The sequence below is a fragment of the Globicephala melas genome, chromosome 15 (genome assembly GCF_963455315.2).
Source record: "Globicephala melas chromosome 15, mGloMel1.2, whole genome shotgun sequence".
Classification (NCBI taxonomy): Eukaryota; Metazoa; Chordata; class Mammalia; order Artiodactyla; family Delphinidae; genus Globicephala; species Globicephala melas.
In genome coordinates, this window is record NC_083328.1 from 85,339,207 (window position 1) to 85,359,068 (window position 19,862).

At 62.8% G+C, this 19,862-nt stretch overlaps 1 protein-coding gene across 1 annotated transcript; it reads left to right on the forward strand.

Moving 5' to 3' along the window:
• Positions 1-18,398: 18,398 nt before the first annotated feature.
• RPS21 (ribosomal protein S21) lies at positions 18,399-19,732 on the forward strand. Its single transcript, XM_030841691.3, has 6 exons — positions 18,399-18,486; positions 18,701-18,763; positions 18,879-18,942; positions 19,088-19,159; positions 19,534-19,589; positions 19,669-19,732. The coding sequence occupies exons 2-6, from the start codon at positions 18,714-18,716 to the stop codon at positions 19,676-19,678; spliced, it is 252 nt and encodes an 83-aa protein (XP_030697551.1). The 5' UTR covers positions 18,399-18,486; positions 18,701-18,713; the 3' UTR covers positions 19,679-19,732.
• The last annotated feature ends 130 nt before the right edge of the window (positions 19,733-19,862 follow it).

The window sequence follows — 19,862 nt, forward strand, 5'->3', positions numbered from 1 at the left end:
TCGGGCCGGGCCGTGGGAACGCGACGCCGCGGCGGCCCCCGGGGCGTGGCTCCCGGTCCCAAGCGGCCCCCTCGCGCCCTCGGGCACCCAGGCCCCGGGCGCGCCGGCCCGCTCTTCCCCGTCCAGCGGCTCCGCTCTTTGTTTCCCTAACTTCGGCCACCTCTCGGCGGCCGAGCGCCCCCGGCGGCCCCAGGTCTGGCGCCGCGGCCGGGAGTCAGGCACGCTCGCTCCGGGTCCAGCCCCGGCATCTGCCCCATCCACGGCCCGGCCCGGCCCCACCCGCAACCCCAGAACCGGCAGAGCGACCCGAGCGACCGCGGCCTGGGAGCCCGATCGCTGGGGTCCCCCCGGGATTGAGGGGGTGAACTCCGGAGCGCAGCGCAGCCTCGCTGCCTCTCCCCGGCCGGTTTTTGGTTTTTCACCCCTCATACTGGCCCCCATATCTGCCCCATCCAGCAGGTGTGTGGGAAGGTGCTCTCCGTCAGCTGTGAGTGGCGGTAGTAGCGAGGGAATCTGATCTGCCGAGGGACAGGGAGACCCTGATTAGGGACTCCATGCTTTTCTGGGGGGGCCATGTCAGATTCCATCCCACCCGACCCCTGCCTACCCAGGGTTTGGCTCAAAAATACTCTAAAATAGGGAAGTGTATCAGGAGGGACTGGCCCCATGGGGCCCCTGCAGTGAAGGGAGGATGCCCAGGGCTCCGCGGGTGCCAGGAAGGCTGCCTGTGAAGGAGGACATCTATTGAGCACCTGCGGGGGCTGGGGCTGCAGGGCCAGGTGGGCGCTAACCCTTGTGCCTGGGGATTCCCTGCTTTGGGGCACTGTGGACCCCACTATCTCTGTCTGCCAGTGGAACCCTCCTGCTCAGGGCAGGCACTCAAGGACGCTGGGGAAATGGGGTTGGACGTAGAGGCCTGACTCAGGATTGTGTCCCAGCTGATTCTGCGTTTGGGTGGCTTCGGCCACTGGGTCTCCTCCCCTCCAGCTCCTGGCCCAGATCGGCCTCAAGGGAAGCCCTGATGGGGCAGCTCCCCCCGGGTCTATGAGCCAGGCCAGCTGGGTGTCTGTCCCACTTGAGACCCCCTGGACAGTCCTGGGGGGCCGAGTAAATGTGTGGGTGGCAGCCAGCTGGTCCTGGTGGGAGCTCTGCCCCAGCAGCTGTTCCCGGAAGGTTGCGCCACTAGCCACATCTTCCTGGCTGTCCCCTGGCCTCCTGCGAATCCGACTCCCAAGGGGCTGGACTGCCGCTTCTCTAGGAGTTGAGAAATAGGCAGCGGGATGACCCTCCCTCTTCTCTCCCCTCTCCCCTCCCCTCTCCCCTCTCCTCTCCCCCTACTCCCAGGAAATTCCGTAACTCCACCTGGGGGAGGGGGAGGAGAGGTGGTTCCCCGCCGGAGAGGCTCTGGGTGGGGGAGGGGCTGGCCTAGATGGTGGGGGAGGGGCGACAGGCCATGCTGGAATCCTGAGTCCCCCACGCAGACGGGCCAGCTCACCAGCTAATTTATGATCCCGTGGGAGGAGCAGCCGGAGAGCCGCCTCTGGGCAGTAGCAGGGTTTCCAGATGGGGGATTTGACCTGACCCCGCCCCACCCTCCCTACTGCCCAGAGGTCCCCCGTCACGCACATCACAGCAGAGCACTTTGGCCCCCGGCACCCCCTTGACAGCTGGGGACCTGTCAGCCTGGGGACTGGGGCTGGCAACCTCCCACCCTCCACCGCCCCAGGTCGGCTTCCCAACCTCCGTGGAGGGACCAGCGGTTAGAGGTGAGGGGTGGGAGCCCTCTGAGCCTCCTAGGGGCCAGTCATCCGCCATCCAAGAGCAGGCGGGAGGGAGGGGCCGCCGCCCGAGAATGCGCCCAGCACGGGGAGGGTTAATCCTGGCCGAGCTGCTTCCAGGCAGACAGCTGCCCCAGAGCAACTGGTGGCCCGGGCCTGGGGGGAGGGGGTGGGTGAAGTGGGCAGAGGAGAATGTGGTGGAAGGGGCTGGGCGAGGTGCCCACTCTGCCCACACCTGGTGCCAGCTTATGCGTCCCAGCTGGGGCAGGAGTGGGCGGCATGGAGGATGGAGGTGTTATTCCAGTCGGGCTACACACTGACCTCCTGGCCGGTGGTGGTTCTAGGGGAAGGTCGTCAGCGGGGCTGGGCCGGGGACCCATTTCCCGCCTCACATTTCCAGCCAGTCATCTCCAAATGGCCTAGCGAGTGCATCTCCCACCTTGCTCTGACTCCTGGGCCACCCAGCTGCCTTTCCTACTTATGAATTCGGAAACTGGGGGTCAGTTTCCGATGTCGGGGGGTCAGTCAAGAGCGTGTGGTTAGCAAGGGAGAGGGAGTTGGACTGGCATTCATTTTCTCCTCTCGCACGTGTTGGGCCCCTTTTGGGTATGGGGCCCTGAGGTAGTGCCCCCCACCCCCCAAGCAGGCTGCCCTGCCCCAGCCTCTGTCCTAAATCCAGGAGAGAGATGGTCAGTCCTGGGAGGTGGGAGGTGGGTAGTGGGTGGGGGTCAGCTCATGGGGGAGGGCCGTGGAGGCAGCCTGACCGCCTCTGTCCTACTAGGCTCTGGACGTGCCCCGAGGGCAGACCCCAGACCCAGAGCCCCTCCCCACCCAGCCCCAGGGTAACAGAAGCCCTGGGACCCGTGGGAGGTCGGGCACAGGTGGCAGCCTGAGTGGGGAAGAGGTGCTCCTGGACCTAGGTAGGGGGTCTGGCCAATTCCCCCTGAGCCCAGGGGTATGGCCTCTGCCGTGTGGCCTGGGCCAGGGGAGCCTGCCCTCAGGACAGCGGCCCTCACCTGAGCCACTGCCCCGACTCCTATGGCATCCCCAGGAGCCCCTGCTCAGCCCCATCTGCGGGGCAGCTGTGGGGACCAGCAGGCCAGGCCATGGGCACACCTGCCTCAGCCCGAGCCGCAACTGTAACCTCTCGGGGAGCAGCTGCGTGGGGTGCCCCTCACTGCACTCAAGCCTCGTCATCGCGTCACAATCATAACCGATGGCTGTGCCTGACCGCCTGTTCCGGAGCCCCCTCTCTTGGGAGAAGCTGCACTGTGGAAGTGGGTCCGCGCAGCCGCGTGGGAGGAAGAAGCCCCAAGCTCTCTGCTCGTGACTGGGAGGGTTTGTCTCGGCAGGAAGAGGTTTCAGGAGAGGCTAGGCTGTGGTTTGGAATATCTGAGGCCGCGTTTCCCTCCCCCAGGGCTGCTCTGATACCTTCCAGGGAGCCCAGCTGGTGAGAACATGTCCCCCATCCGTCCATCCACAGGGCAGGCAGCAAGGCTGATGCTGGGGGCCCTGGCAGCCCGGGTCCAGCCCAGTCCTGCGGAGGGGAGGACGCAGCCCAGCTGGGCGCCCTGAGGACTCACAGCTGAGACGAGGGCTCGTTAGAAGGTTGTAAACCCAGCTGGTCTGGGGCCCGGAGAGTTCCGGGGCCTCTGGGCCATTGCTCAGCCCAGAACTCTCCCCTGGCCTTGGGCTGGCATGGTCCCCTGGAAGGGCTGGAGGCCAGAGGGCAGAGGACAGGCCTCCATGAGCTGAACGCGCACCAGAAGGCTGAGGCCAGGCTGGAGCCCAGCATTCCCGGCGGAGGAGGGTCTGGGGCCAGGCCCCTTGATGCTCCTGAAGGAGCAGCGTCTCCCCGCTGCCTGTGGCCCCAGCTGGGCCACCTCTGGGCCCTTCCAGGCCTCTAGGGCATGAGCTCTGGGGAAGCTTGGAGGCCACCAGGTTTTGCGTTGACCCCAACGAGGAGCGGACGGCTTTGACCCCATGCTGCCCAGCCAAGGGCCCCCCTCTGGGAACCTTCTGAGCCTGGAGCTCCGGAGGGTCCACCTCTGCCTGCTGTGTGCCCAGCTCATAGGCCAGCCCCCAGGGTGCCCACTGCAGGCCTGAGCCTCGGGTGTCCTGATGGGGGGGCTTTATACTGGAGGGGGCACAGACAGGCTTAGGTGTGCCCAGTGCCACGAGACGCAGGCTGGCCAGCCCCCCGGGTCCTGGGCTCTCCACGGAGGTTCCCCAAAGCTCCTGTCTCCCACTCAGCTCACCTCCTTCCCAACTGCTGTCCTAGGCAGGCAGGCCTGGCCCTATAGAAAGCACAGGAACCCAGGAAGCTCAGACATGTGGGACTCCCCATGGGGTGGTCAGCATGCTGTCCACGAGCAGAGAGCCCTGACCGGCCAGGAGCCCAGAGTCCGGCTCCCGCTGAGCGTAGGGGAAGCCCCGCCCCGCTGACGTGGGGACGCCAGGTTTTGCGAAGTACAACGCAAGCTGGAAGGCATCCGGCCGGTCACCTTGTGGGCGGGAACCCTTGCAGTAAGAGCTACGGGTGCTGGGTGGCTGCTGGGGCTGGGCGCTGGCTGGTACACGTGCCTCACCCCATCTCCTCCCAGGCCAAACTGGCTTCTGCTTGTTTTAGGGTAACAGCCAGGCGCCTCACCGCAGCTCCCTGGGCCCTGTGGGGCCTCTCAACTACACCCCGCCTGTCTGGCCGGTTGGCAGAGCCTCCAGCCTTCCCTCCCCCTCTATCTCATGGGGACTTTGGCCTTATTCCCTCTGCGCAGGACACAACAGAGCCCCTGCCCCTTTGACCACCTGGGCCTCTAGGCACCGCCCCAGAGAGCCATCAGGTATGCGCCTGGCCTGCTTTCTCAGGTGCGTTCATTTTATTAAATCCAATCCCACCTGTGTCCTGCCTTTCCCTAGCCCCAGGCCTGGCGAAGAGGAGGTGCCCAGAGAGTGCCCACTGCTCGAGGGAATGGCCTCTGGGGTTCACCCCCCGCAGGTCCATCCAGGCTGTGAAGGGCCCTGTGACTTTGGGAGGCGTTTGGAGGAAACCTCGGGTTCCCAGGAGAAGCCTCCCCGGCTATGCCCCAGGGCCTCTTCCCAGCCCAGGGTCTGTGAGCTGGAAGGAGAGGCAGCGCCTGCTGGGGAAGGGGGTGTAGGGAGGGGCTGCCAACTGTGATGCGCCCAGGTGTCTGCATCCCTGCAAGACATCACTCCCCTCCCTGGCTCACCGGGCACCCCCAACCCGGCCCTAGGCTTGAGGGGCAAATCTCAGCAGCACATCTCAGGCCCCAGCCTCAGCGGAGGGGGTGGACCGGGGTAGGGGGCCCTGGGAACCCCCGGGGAGGGGGCCTGGGACCTCCCTGGAGATCCAACCATCTCCAGAGAGCGAAGGGAGGGGATGGTTCAGTAGTGAGGTTGCTCTTAGGACCCCAGACCCAGGCACCTCCCTTGAGGAAGGGCACCATCAGGGCACCTGCCAGCACCTTGCTGGGGTGTGAAATTGGGGGTCCGGGCTTCCTGATCGCGGATGTGTGGTGGGGAGCACGTGGGGTGACCCTGGAAGACGGTAACGACATTGCATCAACCACGGCATCCTCCACGCGGGACTGCAGCGCGCACATCGGACACCCATGGGGCCAACATTTCTGCAATGTCATTTTTTTATCCTACTTGACCTTTGGCCCCTAGTACTCCCCCACCCCCATCCTCACCACCTCCCTGCTCTGTACTCCAGACTGGGCAGCCCTGAGGGGGAAACAGGTGAGGGGCGGGGGGGGGGTGCCCAGCACAGAGGGAGGGGGTGGCACCTGCGGGCCTGGGTCGCCCCTGCCCTCCTCCTTCACAGGACCCATCTCCAGCAGGCCCCTTCCCCTGCCTCGGTCCCTGGGGCCTGGCCAAATGGTTCCCGCGGGGTGAGGGCTCTGCAGCTTCTCCAAGAGGTACCCACAGAAAGCCTTATATGGCCAGGAGGACTCACTGCCCAGGCGGAATCTGATCCCACGGGAAGGGCAGGGGTGCGGGGCGGTGCCCCGGGCCAGAGCAGGCCCACACGGGGAGTGGCTGGAATGGCCGCAGCCTCCTGGGCCCGCAGTCCCCTAAAGGGAGCCACGTCAGTCCGAGCCCCTCGCCAGCTCTGGGGCATCTGGTTGGGGGCCCCATGATGAACCACGGGGGGCTTGCCGCCCCGGCAAGAGCCATGAGATTCGAGGGCAGCCTGCCCTGCCCAGCACCACCCAAACCGCACCAGGTACGGCCCTCTCCCTGCCTGTGGGGCTTAAGGCCAGCAGCCCCTGCTCTGCCCTTGACCAGCCAGGCCACTGGCCCTCAGCAAGTGGCCTCCTCCTCCCGGGCGGCCCCCGCCACCCAGAGCAGCACCGGGGTCCCTGTGCCACACCCGGGCCCCGCTGGGACTCAGCCCCCCGCCTTGACTCCGCTCCCCAGCCCTCTTCCTCTCCCTCCAGCACCCCTACCTTTCTCTCTTCTGACTCTCTCCTCTGGGCTTCTCATTCTCTGGTTACCCTCTCTCTGGCTCTGTCCCTCTGTCTCCCTACCTCTGTCTGTCTGTCTGGGTCTCTCGGTGTCTCTGTCTCTCTTCCTGCCATCTGCTGCCCTAGATCTGCTGAGCTCCGCTACTCTGGGCAGCCCTAGGGCACCCCTCCTCCGTGTCTCCTGGGGCCTTTGGAGAAGGATTTGCAGCAGCAGTGGTGGCAGAGCCACTGCCTGCCTGCCAGGCCCGTCTGCCCACCTGGGAAGCTCTGGCCGCAGGGTCCCAGTGGCCCTTGCAGGCTGGGCTGGGGAGTGGGCCGGCTGGGGATGACACAGCTCTCCTGGGCTTCTGAGTTGCCACACGGCCCTGGGACACGGCAAGTGGAGGTGGAGTCTACCTCGTCCAGGGGGGCACCACAGTCCACTGCCTGCACGTCGGGGCTGCGGCCCGGGGAGGCCCCAGGCCACGGGCAGAGGGGGACAAGGGCCCACATGGCGCTGGGTGCAGCCACTCCTCAGGCCAGCGTGGGAGGGCAGGGACTCTTGTCACCCGGCTGTTCAGGTGAGCAGAGGAGGCGGGGTGGGCCCAGATGACCCTCTGTGCCTCCCCCGAGCCAAAGGCCCGAGGACAGCGTGGGGGCCCCTGGCCCTTGCCACGTGTGCGCATCTTACCGGCAGGCTCTCGGGGAAACTGAGGCTCGGGTGGTGCTGTGGCCCAGGAAGGGTGAGGCTACAGGGTGAGGGGTTGACAGCTGTCTGTCTGTCCAGGATGTGCTCCAACGGGATGCGGTAGAAGGGCAAGGGCTGCCAGGCCGCCAGGGCCGGGTTGGAGCAGGAGGCCTGGGGCAGCACCTGCCCTGTCCGTCCTCTGTGGTCCAGACTGGCACATCCCCTGGGCTGGCAGGAGCCTGCGACATCTTCCCCAGCGCTGAGCGGGAGGGGGTGAGCTGGGGCCCTAGGGAGCCCTGGCCTGGACGCTGCCCGGGGGTTGAGAGCCACCCACTCTGGGGCCCCCAGCTGTGACAAGGGGTCGCTCCTCTCTCCGTCACCTCAGGTGGCTTTTCAGAGGCAAAATGCCCTGTGTGCCTCTGCTGGAGACTCTCCAGTGCCCCCGCCCCCCGCCCCTGCAGCTTCCAAGGCCGTCAAGCTGCCTCTCGCCCCCTTGTTGCCCCCAGCGTTCCGGCCTCACTGGCCTCCTTACAAAGTCTAAGTGCCCCCTCGCATCACAGGACCTTTGCACGACCCATACCTTCCACCAGGAATCTTCTCCCACCCAGCTCTGAGCCACCCTACAGAGCCCAGCTCCGGGCGTACATTCTTCCTTCCTTCATTCAATGACTATTTAATATTTTTATTTATTTCATTTCATTATCTTATTATTTATTTTATGTCCTGAGCCCCGTGCCGAGCAGGTGCTGGGCAGTTGTGACTGGATGCTGGGACACCTGTGCCCCATGGCCTTCACACTGGCCTGGAGGCCCCGGAGGGGGGAGGGCCGGCTGACAGGGAGAGGGCTCAGCGCCCAGGGCCCTGCTTCTCTCGTGCGGCCTGAGGGCCACAGCGCAGAGTGAAAACATCAGACAGTAACAAGTGCGGGCCAGGATGAAGCCCTACGCTGCCGGCGGGGACGCAGACGGTGCGCCTGTGGACCTAGTGTGGTGCTTCCTGAGAGGAAACGCGGCGTCCCCCCGGGGGTCCACACCCCTACTTCTGGGGGTGCATCCACAGCGATCCCGTGCACAACGTCTGTGGCGGCGCTTCCCATAGCAGCCCAGATGCCCACCAGTGGGCGAGCGGGAGTGAGCTGCTCCACACCCGCCGCAGCTCCGAGCCTGGCAGGCGGACTCTTTGAAGAAGCCGCTGGAACCGGGAGCCGGCAGTTCGGGGTGCGCCTGGGCCACAAGGCTCGCTGAGCGGGCAGAGCGCAGCCGAGGCGGGAGCGGGTGACGGCAGGTGGTGATGGCCGAGGCAGCGCTGCCTCTGGGCGCCGGACCGCTCCCATCACACAGCCAGCTCGTCCCATGCTTCCCGTGAGCGCCGGGGAGGCGCAGGCCCGTGTTTAGGGCTGCGGGGAGCCCTAGACACTCAACCCTAAACGGGAGACTGACTCACCCTGTCTCCCCCGAGCGTCCACGGGGCCCTGGGTCACACGCAGCTCAGCCCGCAGGCTCGTGCCTCGGGGCCTGACCGCGAAACCCGCCAAGTACTGGGGCTCCCCCAAGGCCACCAGTGCTTCAGATGCAAGTGACACCCAACCACCTCCGTCTCCTGTCACCCCAATTTCATAAAAGGAGGACTTGAGAGTATGGAAAGGTGGGGCCGCGGAGGGACCACCGATTGGGCCCCGTCCTGCCCGCCCAGGGCTCCGTTCTGCGGTCCCCTCCAGGACCCCCCGCTGGGGGCTCCCTCTGCCGGTGTGGAGAGGTAGGGACGGTGGGTGGGCTCAGCTCCAGGCCTCTGTTTGCCTCAAGTTTCAACATTTACAAAACATTGGTCCTCAGCTCTCCTGGGGAGATATTTCCTAGAGGAATGTAAACACGGGAGATTGGGAAGGCTCGTGCTGGGCTCCGCAGTGGTAGGGTCTCCTGAGAGCACAGTCTCCTTCTCGGAGGGGCTCTGTGGCTGGGTTTCCCCCCCGGGGGTGGTAGTGAGGGAGGTGAAGCCTGGGAGTTGAGAGTCACCCCCTCCCTGGGAGCCCGGTCTCCTGTTGCCTCCGTGCTCCATCCAGGGCTTGCTGCGTGATCTCAGGTCAGAGGCGCAACCTCTCTGGGCCCCTGAGCTGATGGGGCTGATCGTGTTCTCCTGCCTGGCTTTGGCCCCAGTCCCTCAGCGCCACCATGTCTCTGTGCCACACACCCAGTGGGGCTTTAGGGAGCTGCCGTTTCTGGTGCCCTGCGCTGGCACTGGGCGGGCGCCTGATCTGATGCTCACAAAAGCCCATTTTACAGACGGGAGACTGGGGATCAGAGGGGCTATGTGGACGCTGCCTGTCACCAGCGCTGTGACCCCGAGGCACTGTGCGACCCAGCCTGCTGGTCAGGGGTCAGGAGGCTGCCGGGTTGGTCAGTCCTGACCTTATCTGCAAGGTTGCTCAGTCCCCGTCCCGAGGGCTTGCTCCTGGCTGGACATGTGCCCACACGCTCTGTAGCAACAGCTGAGCCCAGGCATCGTCAGCGAGGCCCCAGCCCCGGGAAGCCGAGCGGGGCAGAGCCTGCAGGAGGCCGTCTGGGCCCTGCAGGAGGCTGGCACAGGCCGCCCTCAGGGCCTCCGGTATCTCCACCGGAATGCACCGAGCGCCCACCCCTGCCCACCCAGGGGGAGGAATGTGGCCGAGGCTACGGGAGCAGGGAGTCTGGTAAGAGGCCTCCCTCCACCTTCTGGAATCCTCGGCCTGCCTCTCCCCGCCCCCACTGCAGAGCGAGCCTCTGGGCCTCCTCTCCGCAGGCTGCAGGGGCTCTGGGGTGACCAGTGTGAAGGGGTGGCACCTCCCAGGGCTGGTCCCTGCGTGACAGCGTCCCTTCCTCAGAGAGGCCTTCCCTGATCACCTGACCTACGGCCCCCTCATTTGGGCCGCTGCCCTTCAGAGCCCTAGACCATGCCCCATTGGCATCCTGGGCCGGACGCCTCCCTGCAGGGCCCTCCTGGGCACCGTGGGGTGTTCAGCAGCATCCCCGGTCTCTACCCACTAGCGGCCAGTAGCACCCTCCCCTCCCCCAGGCAGGGCAGTCAGCCAGACAGTCAGTATGTCCTGGGGGGACCGTCCTGGGATGAGACCCACTGCCCCAGACCTTCCTGAGATGAGACATTAATTGTCCTCTTCCCCAGGCCAGGAGCTCCCCGAGGACACGGGTCACCCGTCCTGAACGCTGCAGGGCCCGTGCCTGCCCGGGGGCCCAGGACAGCGTCCCGGCCCGCACGGCCACCTGCTCGAGGTCACAGCAGGTCGGGGGGGCGGCGCCTCCTGGCTGGGCCCTGCAGGACATCCTGGGGCCTCAGAGTCCCAGAGAGCCTGTGGAGCTGGGCAGGGAGCGGAGAAGCTGCCCAGAGCCCAGAGGAGCTGTGGGGCCGGGCTGTGCCGGACAAGCCCGGGCCGCGCCCGCTCACGCGGGGCAGGAATCTGGATTCCGTCACTCTCCACCTGGGCTTTCCAGGCCCAGCAAATCTCTGTCCCTGGGCATGTTTCTGCGGCAGCTGACATGCTCGGCTGCCTGGTGCTCAGAGGCTGGGCTGGGCCCCACAGGCAGCCCTGTCCACCCAGGCCCCTGCTGGGTGTCCCCGGGGCAGAGCAGGGAGGTGAAGGACCTCCAAACCGCCACTTCTGAGTGCTACGTGCCTGAAAGCCCACCATTAAGCCTCCTTAGGGCTCAGCTTGGGCGGGGGGGTGGGGCAGGGGGGGGTCCTCTCCGCCGGCACAAGGGCCCATCCTGGCTGCGCTGCGTCCCACCCCTCCACCCCCAGAGCCCGAGGCTGGGTTCAAGCCCTGCCCTGCATCCTAACTCCGTGAATGGGGGGAGCCACTTCCTCTCCCTTGGCCTCAGTTTCCTGCGCTGTACATGCTGCCGGTTCCTCCCAGGGCAGGAAGAGCCGGTCCAAGGTCACCTCCCAGACAGACAGACAGATAGACCGCAGTACCCGTTTCCACTGAAGAGCACAGCAGTAAAGGGGTGGGTGGAAGAGTGGTCTTTCCCTCCCGAGATCTGTGCCCGCCCGCAGGTGTACAAGGCCCCCAGCTGCCCTGTCCTGTTGAACGCTCCCCTCCACCCATGGGGAAGGGAGAACAGCTTCGACCTTCTGATGGGGCAGCTGAGGCTGAGAAAGGAGAGGGGGGACTTCCCTGGCGGTCCAGTGGTTAAGATTTCACCTTCCAATGCAAGGGGTGCAGGTTCGATCCCTGGTCAGGGAGCTAAGATCCCACATGTCTAATGGCCAAAAACCAAAACATAAAACAGAAGCAATATTGTAACAAATTCAATAAAGACTTTAAAAATGGTCCACATCAAAAAATCTTTAAAAAAAAAAAAAGGAGAGGGGCCGGGGCCGGGGTGTCGGCACTAGAAAACAGGCCTGCCCAGTTCCCAGGTCTCAGCCTTAATCACCGTGCTGCCCCTTCAGGATGGCGGGGCCTGGGACAGAGGTCAGCCTGGAGCCAGACCCCGGTGTCCGCCCCCGGCAGGCCTGGCCTGGGGGGTAAAGGTGGGCCTTGCTGCCTGCTCTCCGCAGCCTGCTTGCTTTGAACCTGAAACTCCACCGGCTTGGCTGGAACGTCGTGGCCTGTGGCCAGCATGCTGAGCCCGGAGCATGTCCACTAGGATGAGCCAGCTGGACGCTGTGTGCGTGCCTGGGGCGGAAGTGCCTCCTTTCCTGTCCTTGGCTCAGTCCTTGTAGCCCGGCCCCACCGGAGGGATGGGGCCAGAAGATGGACGTTCTTGGGTGTCTCTGACCTCAGAGTCCTCTCCGCTGGGTGTCAGCCGGGGTCCGGGAGCCCGGCCCGGCCCCCCACTCCGCCTCCAGAGTGCCTGCGCCTGTAACTGGGGAAGGGGCCCGCGAGGGCCTCCCAGGAGCCACCCAGACCTGCCCCAATGCCAGCGCAGTCAGCAGCACGGCCTGCCTGCCTGGGGGAACATGGATGTAAAAACCCAGGGGGAAAACAAAAACAAAAACAGGGGCTTCCCTGGTGGCGCAGCGGTTGAGAGTCCGCCTGCCGATGCAGGGGACATGGGTTCGTGCCCCGGTCCGGGAAGATCCCACATGCCGCAGAGCGGCTGGGCCCGTGAGCCATGGCCGCTGAGCCTGCGCGTCTGGAGCCTGTGCTCCGCAACGGGAGAGGCCCCAACAGTGAGAGGCCCGCGAACCACAAGAAACAAAAACAAAAACAAAAAACCCAGGGGGTGGAAGCTCAGGGTTTGTGTTCCCTACCACGTGTAGGTTATACCTCAATGAAAAAATCTCATATGGTAAAATAAATAGAATGACAAAAAAAAGTAAAACAGAAGAGAACGTGACACTGGCCAGACACTCTCAGGCTCCCCCAGGCTCTGACAGCCTGCGAGTAACGATGGCCAAGGCCCCACAGCCCAGGTCGCCGAGGCTGGGCCCATGTGCTGGGGCTGCACGCCAGCTGTGACCTCCCTTGAGCCTCACGGAGACTGGGGAGGGCCGGCATCTGCCTATCTCCCTGAGGCCAGAGGATGGTCTGGAATCACGGCTGGGGGCTGTGGCACCGGGACCTGCTGGGTGGGAGCCTGCGTGCTCCTCAGCCCCTGGGAGCCCCTCTGAGGCAGGAACTCTGTCGTGAGCTGGGCCTTCTCCTGAGAGAAGAGGGCAGGCAGGAAGGGCCAGTGGTCACAGCTCCTGGCCGGGTCTGCACAGGGAGAAGCCTGTCCCTTGGCCCTGAGCTGCAGCTCACTCTGGCCCGCGCCCAGGCCCGGAAGGAGGGTTTCCTGGTTTTGGGGCTGGTTCCCTTCTACACACAATACATTTCAGGCTGACCTGGCCCCACCCGGCCCAGAAGCAGCCACTCTGGGAGGAGGAGGGAGGCGTCCCAGGAAGGCTGCGAGCCTCGCTTACCTGTCTGTGAGGTGGGCCCCCAGGATGGTGCTGGGGGATGGGCAGCGGATGCCGCACACGGACACCATCCAACACCACTAGCCGCCGTCACCCAGCTGGGCGGCCTGAGTGAGGACCCGTGTGACACTGGGGTGGTGACAGTGCAGCTTCTGGAGTCGTCAGCCCAGGGTTCAAATCTATAGCGGTGGGACCTGGGGTCACAGCATAATAACGATGGTGACAGCGGTGATGAAGAAGGTGGCAGTGATGTTGATCGTGACGATGGGGGTGCTGAGGGCCTCCTGAATGCCACATCCACGCTGAGCACTGCCTGTGTTAACCCTCCAGAGCAGTGCTCTTACCGCTGTCCCTACTTTAAAGCCAGGAGGAGGAGGAGACAGCTAAGCTACCTGTCATACAGCTACGAGGCAGAGGGAGGGTGCCAAGTCAGCCTGCTGATGGGAACTGGAAGCCAGGGCGATCTAGAGCACTTGGGGGTGCAGCGGGCGGTAACAGGGGTATGCTCTGTAGACCCGGAAGTGCTCGGGGATCCTGATGGGGACCATCCTGCTGAAGAGCCGCTTCTCTGAGCCCCTGGGAGCTGCTCCGGGAGCTGCCAAAAGGGCTCAGGACAGTGTCTTCAAGTGCCAGGTCCTCCCATCCCCAATCCCTTCATCCCACCCAGCCTCTGGCCCTTTTCCAACCTGGAGACCCCACAGGAAGCTCAGTAAACAAGTCACCCCTCGGGCAAGGGGCGAGGGGCCAGGGGCCTGAGGGAGGTGGCCGGCCCCCTTCAGCCGGCAGGAAAGTGGGCAGAGAGTGGACAGGTGAGCCTCTGCCCTTGGGCCCCTCGCAGGGCTGCCTGCAGGGTCAGGTGCAGCTCTTGGGCGCCCCGTAGTGGCTGCTGGGGAGAGTACAAGTGGGATGTGGTGACACCTCTCCCCAGGTTCCTGACCTCTGGCAGCCTCCAGCCTGAGTAGCTGCCCTCGGCCACTTCAGATGCCAGGAGGCCCTGCTGATGGAAGGCCCACGTAGGCTCCCTTCAGGGACCACTGGCTCCTCTGTGGGACCTGAGACTTCAGACAGCAGGGTTTCTTAAAGGTGGGGTGGGCTCATCCAGATTTCACAGGCCCGAGGGTGGGGTCACAGGGCTTCCTTTTGAAGATCTTGGCCTTGGGATCCCACCCCGGGGAAGATGAGACTGTGATGTCTTGTGTGTGCGCCCACATGTGTGCATGCGTGCGTGACCTATAGTCTTAAACGTTTGTTTTTTTTTTTTGCGGTACGCGGGCCTCTCACTGCTGTGGCCTCTCCCATTGCGGAGCACAGGCTCCGGACACGCAGGCTCAGCGGCCACGGCTCACGGGCCCAGCCGCTCCGCGGCACGTGGGATCCTCCCGGACCGGGGCACGAACCCACGTCCCCTGCATCGGCAGGCGGACTCTCAACCACTGCGCCACCAGGGAAGCCCCACCTTGATCATTTTTAAGTGTGCAGTTCAGCAGTATTAAACACATACATAACGTTGTGCAGCTGTCACCACCATCCATCTCCAGAACTTTCTCATCTTGTAAAATGGAACTCTATACCCCTTAGACACTAGTACCCCACTCCCATCTTCCAGCCCCGGGCTCCCACCATTCTACTCTCCATCTAAATTTGACTCCTCTAGGTACCTCATATAAGTGGAATTACACAGCATTTGTCTTTTTATGACTGGCTTATTTTAATTCGCAGAACATCTTCAAGGTTCGTCTGTACCCGTGTCACAATCTCTTTCCTTTTTAAGGATGAATACTGTTCCACTGTATGCACAGCCCACATTTTGCTTATCTGTTCATCCACCCATAGACACTTGGGTTACTTCCACCTCTTGGCTCTTGTGAAAAATGCTGCTGTGAATATGGGTGTGCAAATACCTCTTCAAGACACTGCTTTCCATTCTTTTGGGTAAATGACCCAGAAGTGGAATTGCTGGATCACATGGTAGTTCTTCAGTTTTTTAGGAACCACCATACTGTTTCCCACAGCAGCTGTACTATTTTACATTCCTACCAACAATGCACAAAGGTTCCAATTTCTCTATATCCTTGTCAACACTTATTTTTATATTATTTTTTATAGTGGGTGTGAGTGGTACCTCGTTGTAGGTTTGACTGGCATTTCCCTGATGATTAGTGGATGCTGCACATGTTTAAATGTTCCTATTGGCCATTTGTATATCTTCTCTGCTGAAATGTCTTTCGGAGTCCTTTGCCCAATTTTTTTTTTTTTTTTTTGCGGTATGCCGGCCTCTCACTGCCGCGGCCTCTCCCATTGCAGAGCACAGGCTCCGGACGCCCAGGCTCAGCGGCCATGGCTCACGGGCCCAGCCGCTCTGTGGCATGTGGGATCTTCCCGGACTGGGGCACGAACCCGCGTCCCCTGCATCGGCAGCATCGGCAGGCGGACTTTCAACCACTGCGCCACCGGGGAAGCCCCTTTGCCCATTTTTGAATTCGGTTGTTGTTGTTGATTAGTTTTAGGAGTTCTCTCTATATTCTTAATATTAATCCCTTATCAGATGTATGATTTGCAAATATTTTCTCCCATCTTTGGGTTGCCTTTTTACTCTGTTGATGGTGTCTTTTTAAGAAAATTTTATTTAAAAAAATTTTGGGGGGCCATGCCACGAGGCACGTGGGATCTTAGTTCCCCAAACCTGCACCCCCTGCATTGGAAGTGCAGAGTCTTAACCACTGGACCGCCAGGGAAGTCCTGATGGTGTCTCTCTTTTTTTTTTTTTAATGAATTTATTTATTTTTGGCTGCATTGGGTCTTTGTTGCTGTGCACGGGCTTTTCTCTAGTTGTGGCAAGCGGGGTCTACTCTTTATTATGGTGTGTGGGATTCTCACTGTGGTGGCTTCTCTTGTTGAGAAGCGTGGGCTCTAGGCACACGGGCTTCAGTAGTTGTGGCACGCGGGCTCAGTAGTTGCTGCTCATGGGCTTAGCTGCTCCATGGCATGTGGGATCTTCCTGGACCAAGGCTCGAACCCGTGTCCCCTGCATTGGCAGGCAGATTCTTAACCACTGCGCCACCAGGGAAGTCCGCCAATGGTGTCTTTTCGATGCACAAATTTAATTTTTCATGAAGTCCAATTTTTTTTGGTGGTTGTTGCTGCTGCCCGTGCCTTTGGTCTCATATGCAAGAAATCATTGCCAAACCCAATATCATGAAGGTTGTGTCCTATGTTTTCTTCTAAGAGTTTTATAGTTTTACGTATTGTGTTTATGTACTTGATCCATTCTGAGTTAATTTTAGCAATTGGTGTGAGGTAAGGGTCCAGCTTCATTCTTTTGCATGTGGAGACCCAGTTTTCCCAGCACACTTGTTGAAAAGACAGTCATTTCCTTCTTAAACGGTCCTCATCACCTTTTTGGTGCTCCGGGGCTCTAGCTGTCTCCGTCTCCTGCCTCTCAGCTACAATGTTTTTTTTTTTTTTTTTGCGGTACGCAGGTCTCTCACTGTTGTGGACCCCGTGCCGCGGTGCACAGGCTCCGGATGTGCAGGCCCAGCGGCCATGGCTCACGGGCCCAGCCGCTCCACGACATGCGGGATCCTCCCGGACCGGGGCACGAACCCGCATCCCCTGCACCGGCAGGCGGACCCCCAACCACTGCGCCACCAGGGAAGCCCCAGAGACAATCTCTTGATGACCAGGCCTAGCTGGGCTGACCCACACACTGACACAGACAGGCAGGCCAGCTGTGCAGACCCCCAAATGAGACAGACTGGCACCTGGGGCCCTTTGCTGCAGGGCTTGCACCTGGACAAACGTCTCCTTGAGCTACACAACATTGTACAAAAAAACTGTATGGGATAAAAAATAGCAGCATAATGCACACTGGAGGCAAACTATGGACAGAAAGATACAAAAAGACCAAAAACCCAGCTGCCACTTTTAAAGAGCTGGGAGCAAGAACAGGGTACACGGAGCAAAAGCAGGGTCCTGCGCATGCGCCCTGCACACCCCACCACCTAAGGGGTGGGCAGACCACCTAAGCCACCCCTCTGGCCCGAGCCCTGGACCTGCCCCTATCCTCACCCCATATAAGAAACCAGCTCGACTCCCCTGGGGAGCTAGCAAGGGAACCTGTTACTTGTTTCCGCTCCCCCCTGCTGCAGCAGGAGCCCCGATAAAGCCTTGCCTGAATTTCTTGTCTGGCTTCTTATCAATTTCTACTGATTAGGGAAGGCCAAGAACCCTGGTCGGTATCACAACCACAAACATAAACACGTAATGTCTGTGCACGTGCTGGGGGTCCTGGAAAAAGCACACATCTCTCACGGCTGGCATGAACATGGAGCGTGACCTTCCTACAGGGCGCTGGCCTCGGTGACTCACTCCTGATGCCCAGCTGCTGGCGCCCAGCGGAAGCAACAGCAGACACACTGCCCGCACGAGCACTGGTTTCCGGGTACGAGGGAACTGGTGGCCTCAGCCCCCACCAGGCCCAGATGTTAAACCCTCCCAGAGCCGCACAGAAGTTGGCAGTGACTCAAATGGGGCACCGTGTGGCCAAGCTGATGGGGAGCATTTGCACGTCACCACAGGGTGAGCAGACACAGCCCTGGGCAGTGAGCTGGGAGCCCAGACTAGGAGGATGGGGAGGGCGTGTCAAGCAAAGGGGCATTTGGACTTCGGAGACTCCACGGCCAGGCTCAGTCCGGGCAGCAGGCGGAGGCCAAGTGCGCAGGGTCTGGAGTCCACCCACGAGGGGCCTTCCCTCTCCTCCGCGAGATGAAGCCCAGGAGGATGTTTTAGTCGAGGCTGCAGGGCACGCCCCCAGGAACGCAGGGCGGTGGACCCTGGGAAGTCAGCTCTGCAGCCTGGAGTTTTCCTATTTTCTTCCTTAACGGACCCTTAGCACCAGGAGAGACTGCTCCGTGGAGGATGGAGTGGGCGTGATGTGGGGGGAGGGGTCCTGGGCAGGGGCCGGCTGGTGCAGGGCGAGGGAAGGGCTGGGGCGGCTCGACCTGGTTCTGCCACGAGGCTTGGCCGAGCTCCTTCCCCGCTCAGACACTGGTTTCCCGAGGGGTTGTCTTCCACGGCCTGGGAGGGCGCCCCCCACCCCAGCCCTGCCGCTCCTCCCTCAAGACCGCAGGGGCTCTCCCCACTCTTCACTCTTAGAACCAACGGCGCCCCCCCTGCGTCCACGTTCGTGATGCCCGGCTTGTCTCCGGGGTAAGCGCTCCGGTCCGCAGCTCTCACGTGCTGACAAGCGCGGCCCGTTCCAGGGCCCCCGGCCCCCGCCCTCGCCCCCCGGGTCCGCAGGTCCTGAGCGGCCGCGGGCACCGGGCGGTCCCGGCGACGGGAAGCGCCCGCCCTAGGCGCAGCCCACCGCTGCGGGGACCCGCCCGCGGGCGCCCTCGCGAGTCCGCGCCGGCCACCCGCCCAGCACGGCGACTCGCCCTCGAGGCGCGGCCGCGGCCACCTTGCGGTCGCCAGACGTCAGGAGGCTCTCACCCGCCGGAAGCAGAAGTGCGTCAGAGCGGCCGGCCTTGCTCTCTGCGTAGAGTCGCGGGGGCGTGCGGGACCCGGAAGTACTCGCCAAGGCCCCGCCCCACCCGCCAATAGCACTGCCGGGCGAGAAGGCCCTTCCTCTCTGCGCTCGCGCTCGTTGTGGTGCCACCAGGTAGGTCTCGCGGCCGCGGTCGGGGTCGGGGCCGGGGCCCGGGCTGGGTGGCGGCGCGGGGGCCTGGGTCGGGGCGGGGCGGGGACGGACTCGGGCGTGCGTGGGTCGGGGCCTGGGCGGGGTGGCGGCCCGGAGCCCGGGTCGGTGCGGGGCGGGGACGGACCCGAGCGCGCGGACACGGCCCGTCCTCACGGCGCTGCGGGGGGCTCCACAGACGCTCCCTCAACATGCAGAACGACGCCGGCGAGTTCGTGGACCTGTACGTGCCGCGGAAATGGTGAGCATCCTCCGCCCCGGTCCCTCCATCCCCCGCCGCCGCCACCGGCCGCCGAGCCCTCTCCCTGCCCCTCGCTCGACGAGCCCCGTCCCCGCTCACTGCGCTCCCCCCGCAGCTCTGCCAGCAACCGCATCATAGGCGCCAAGGACCACGCGTCCATCCAGATGAACGTGGCCGAGGTGAGCCGGGCGGCGGGACGGCTTGTCCCCTGGGGAGGGGCGAGGTCTGGGCGGGCCTCACGTCGATTCGCAAACCCCAGGTTTAGACCGGAAGGCGTTTGGGTGCACCTCTTTGTGACCCCCATTCTTGATTCTCGATTCATAGGTTGACAAGGTGACAGGCAGGTTCAACGGCCAGTTTAAAACCTATGCCATCTGCGGGGCCATTCGCAGGATGGTGAGTGTTCCCCGGCCTCGCTCAGCGGGCCTTTGAACCGGAGTGGCATCTCCCTCCCTGTTCCCAACCTGAGCAGGTTCGTTGGCAGAAGAGACTGCAGCGTGCTGCACTGGACTGTGCTGGCTGCCAGCCCCTTCCTGGGGGTGGAAAAGGGTGCTTGGGGGCCCAAGAAAGGGCCCACCCTGAGAAAACAGGCAGGCGATGACCTTGGAGCTTCCCAGTTATCACAGCTCCTTCCAGCCCCAGGGGTCTGACCCCTGTACCGTCAGGGGTCTGCCTGATGCTAGCATGTCTACCCTTGGACGGTTTGGACGGCAGTGTGGCTGAACCTCTGGCCAGCAGGGCGCCTGGTCCCAATGTGCGTTCTCCCCTAGGGCGAGTCAGATGACTCCATTCTCCGACTGGCCAAGGCTGACGGCATTGTCTCAAAGTAAGAGGACTGGGGTTTGGGCACAGAGGCCCAGGATGTCTTTGGAGACTAGGTTTTAAAGTTCTTCCTTTTGTTCCAGGAACTTCTGACTGGAGAGGATCCTGGATGTGGAACGTGTGTTATAAATAAAGAGTGAAAACCTATCTGTTGTTTCACTTCTGTGCTTCGGGTGGGGGGAGGGAGGGTTCCTCTGTGCTCTGGAGGGTCGGGGCTGGCGTTTTGCTGTGATTGGAAGGGGCTGGCCGGCTGAAGGGCAGCCTATGACACGTTGCA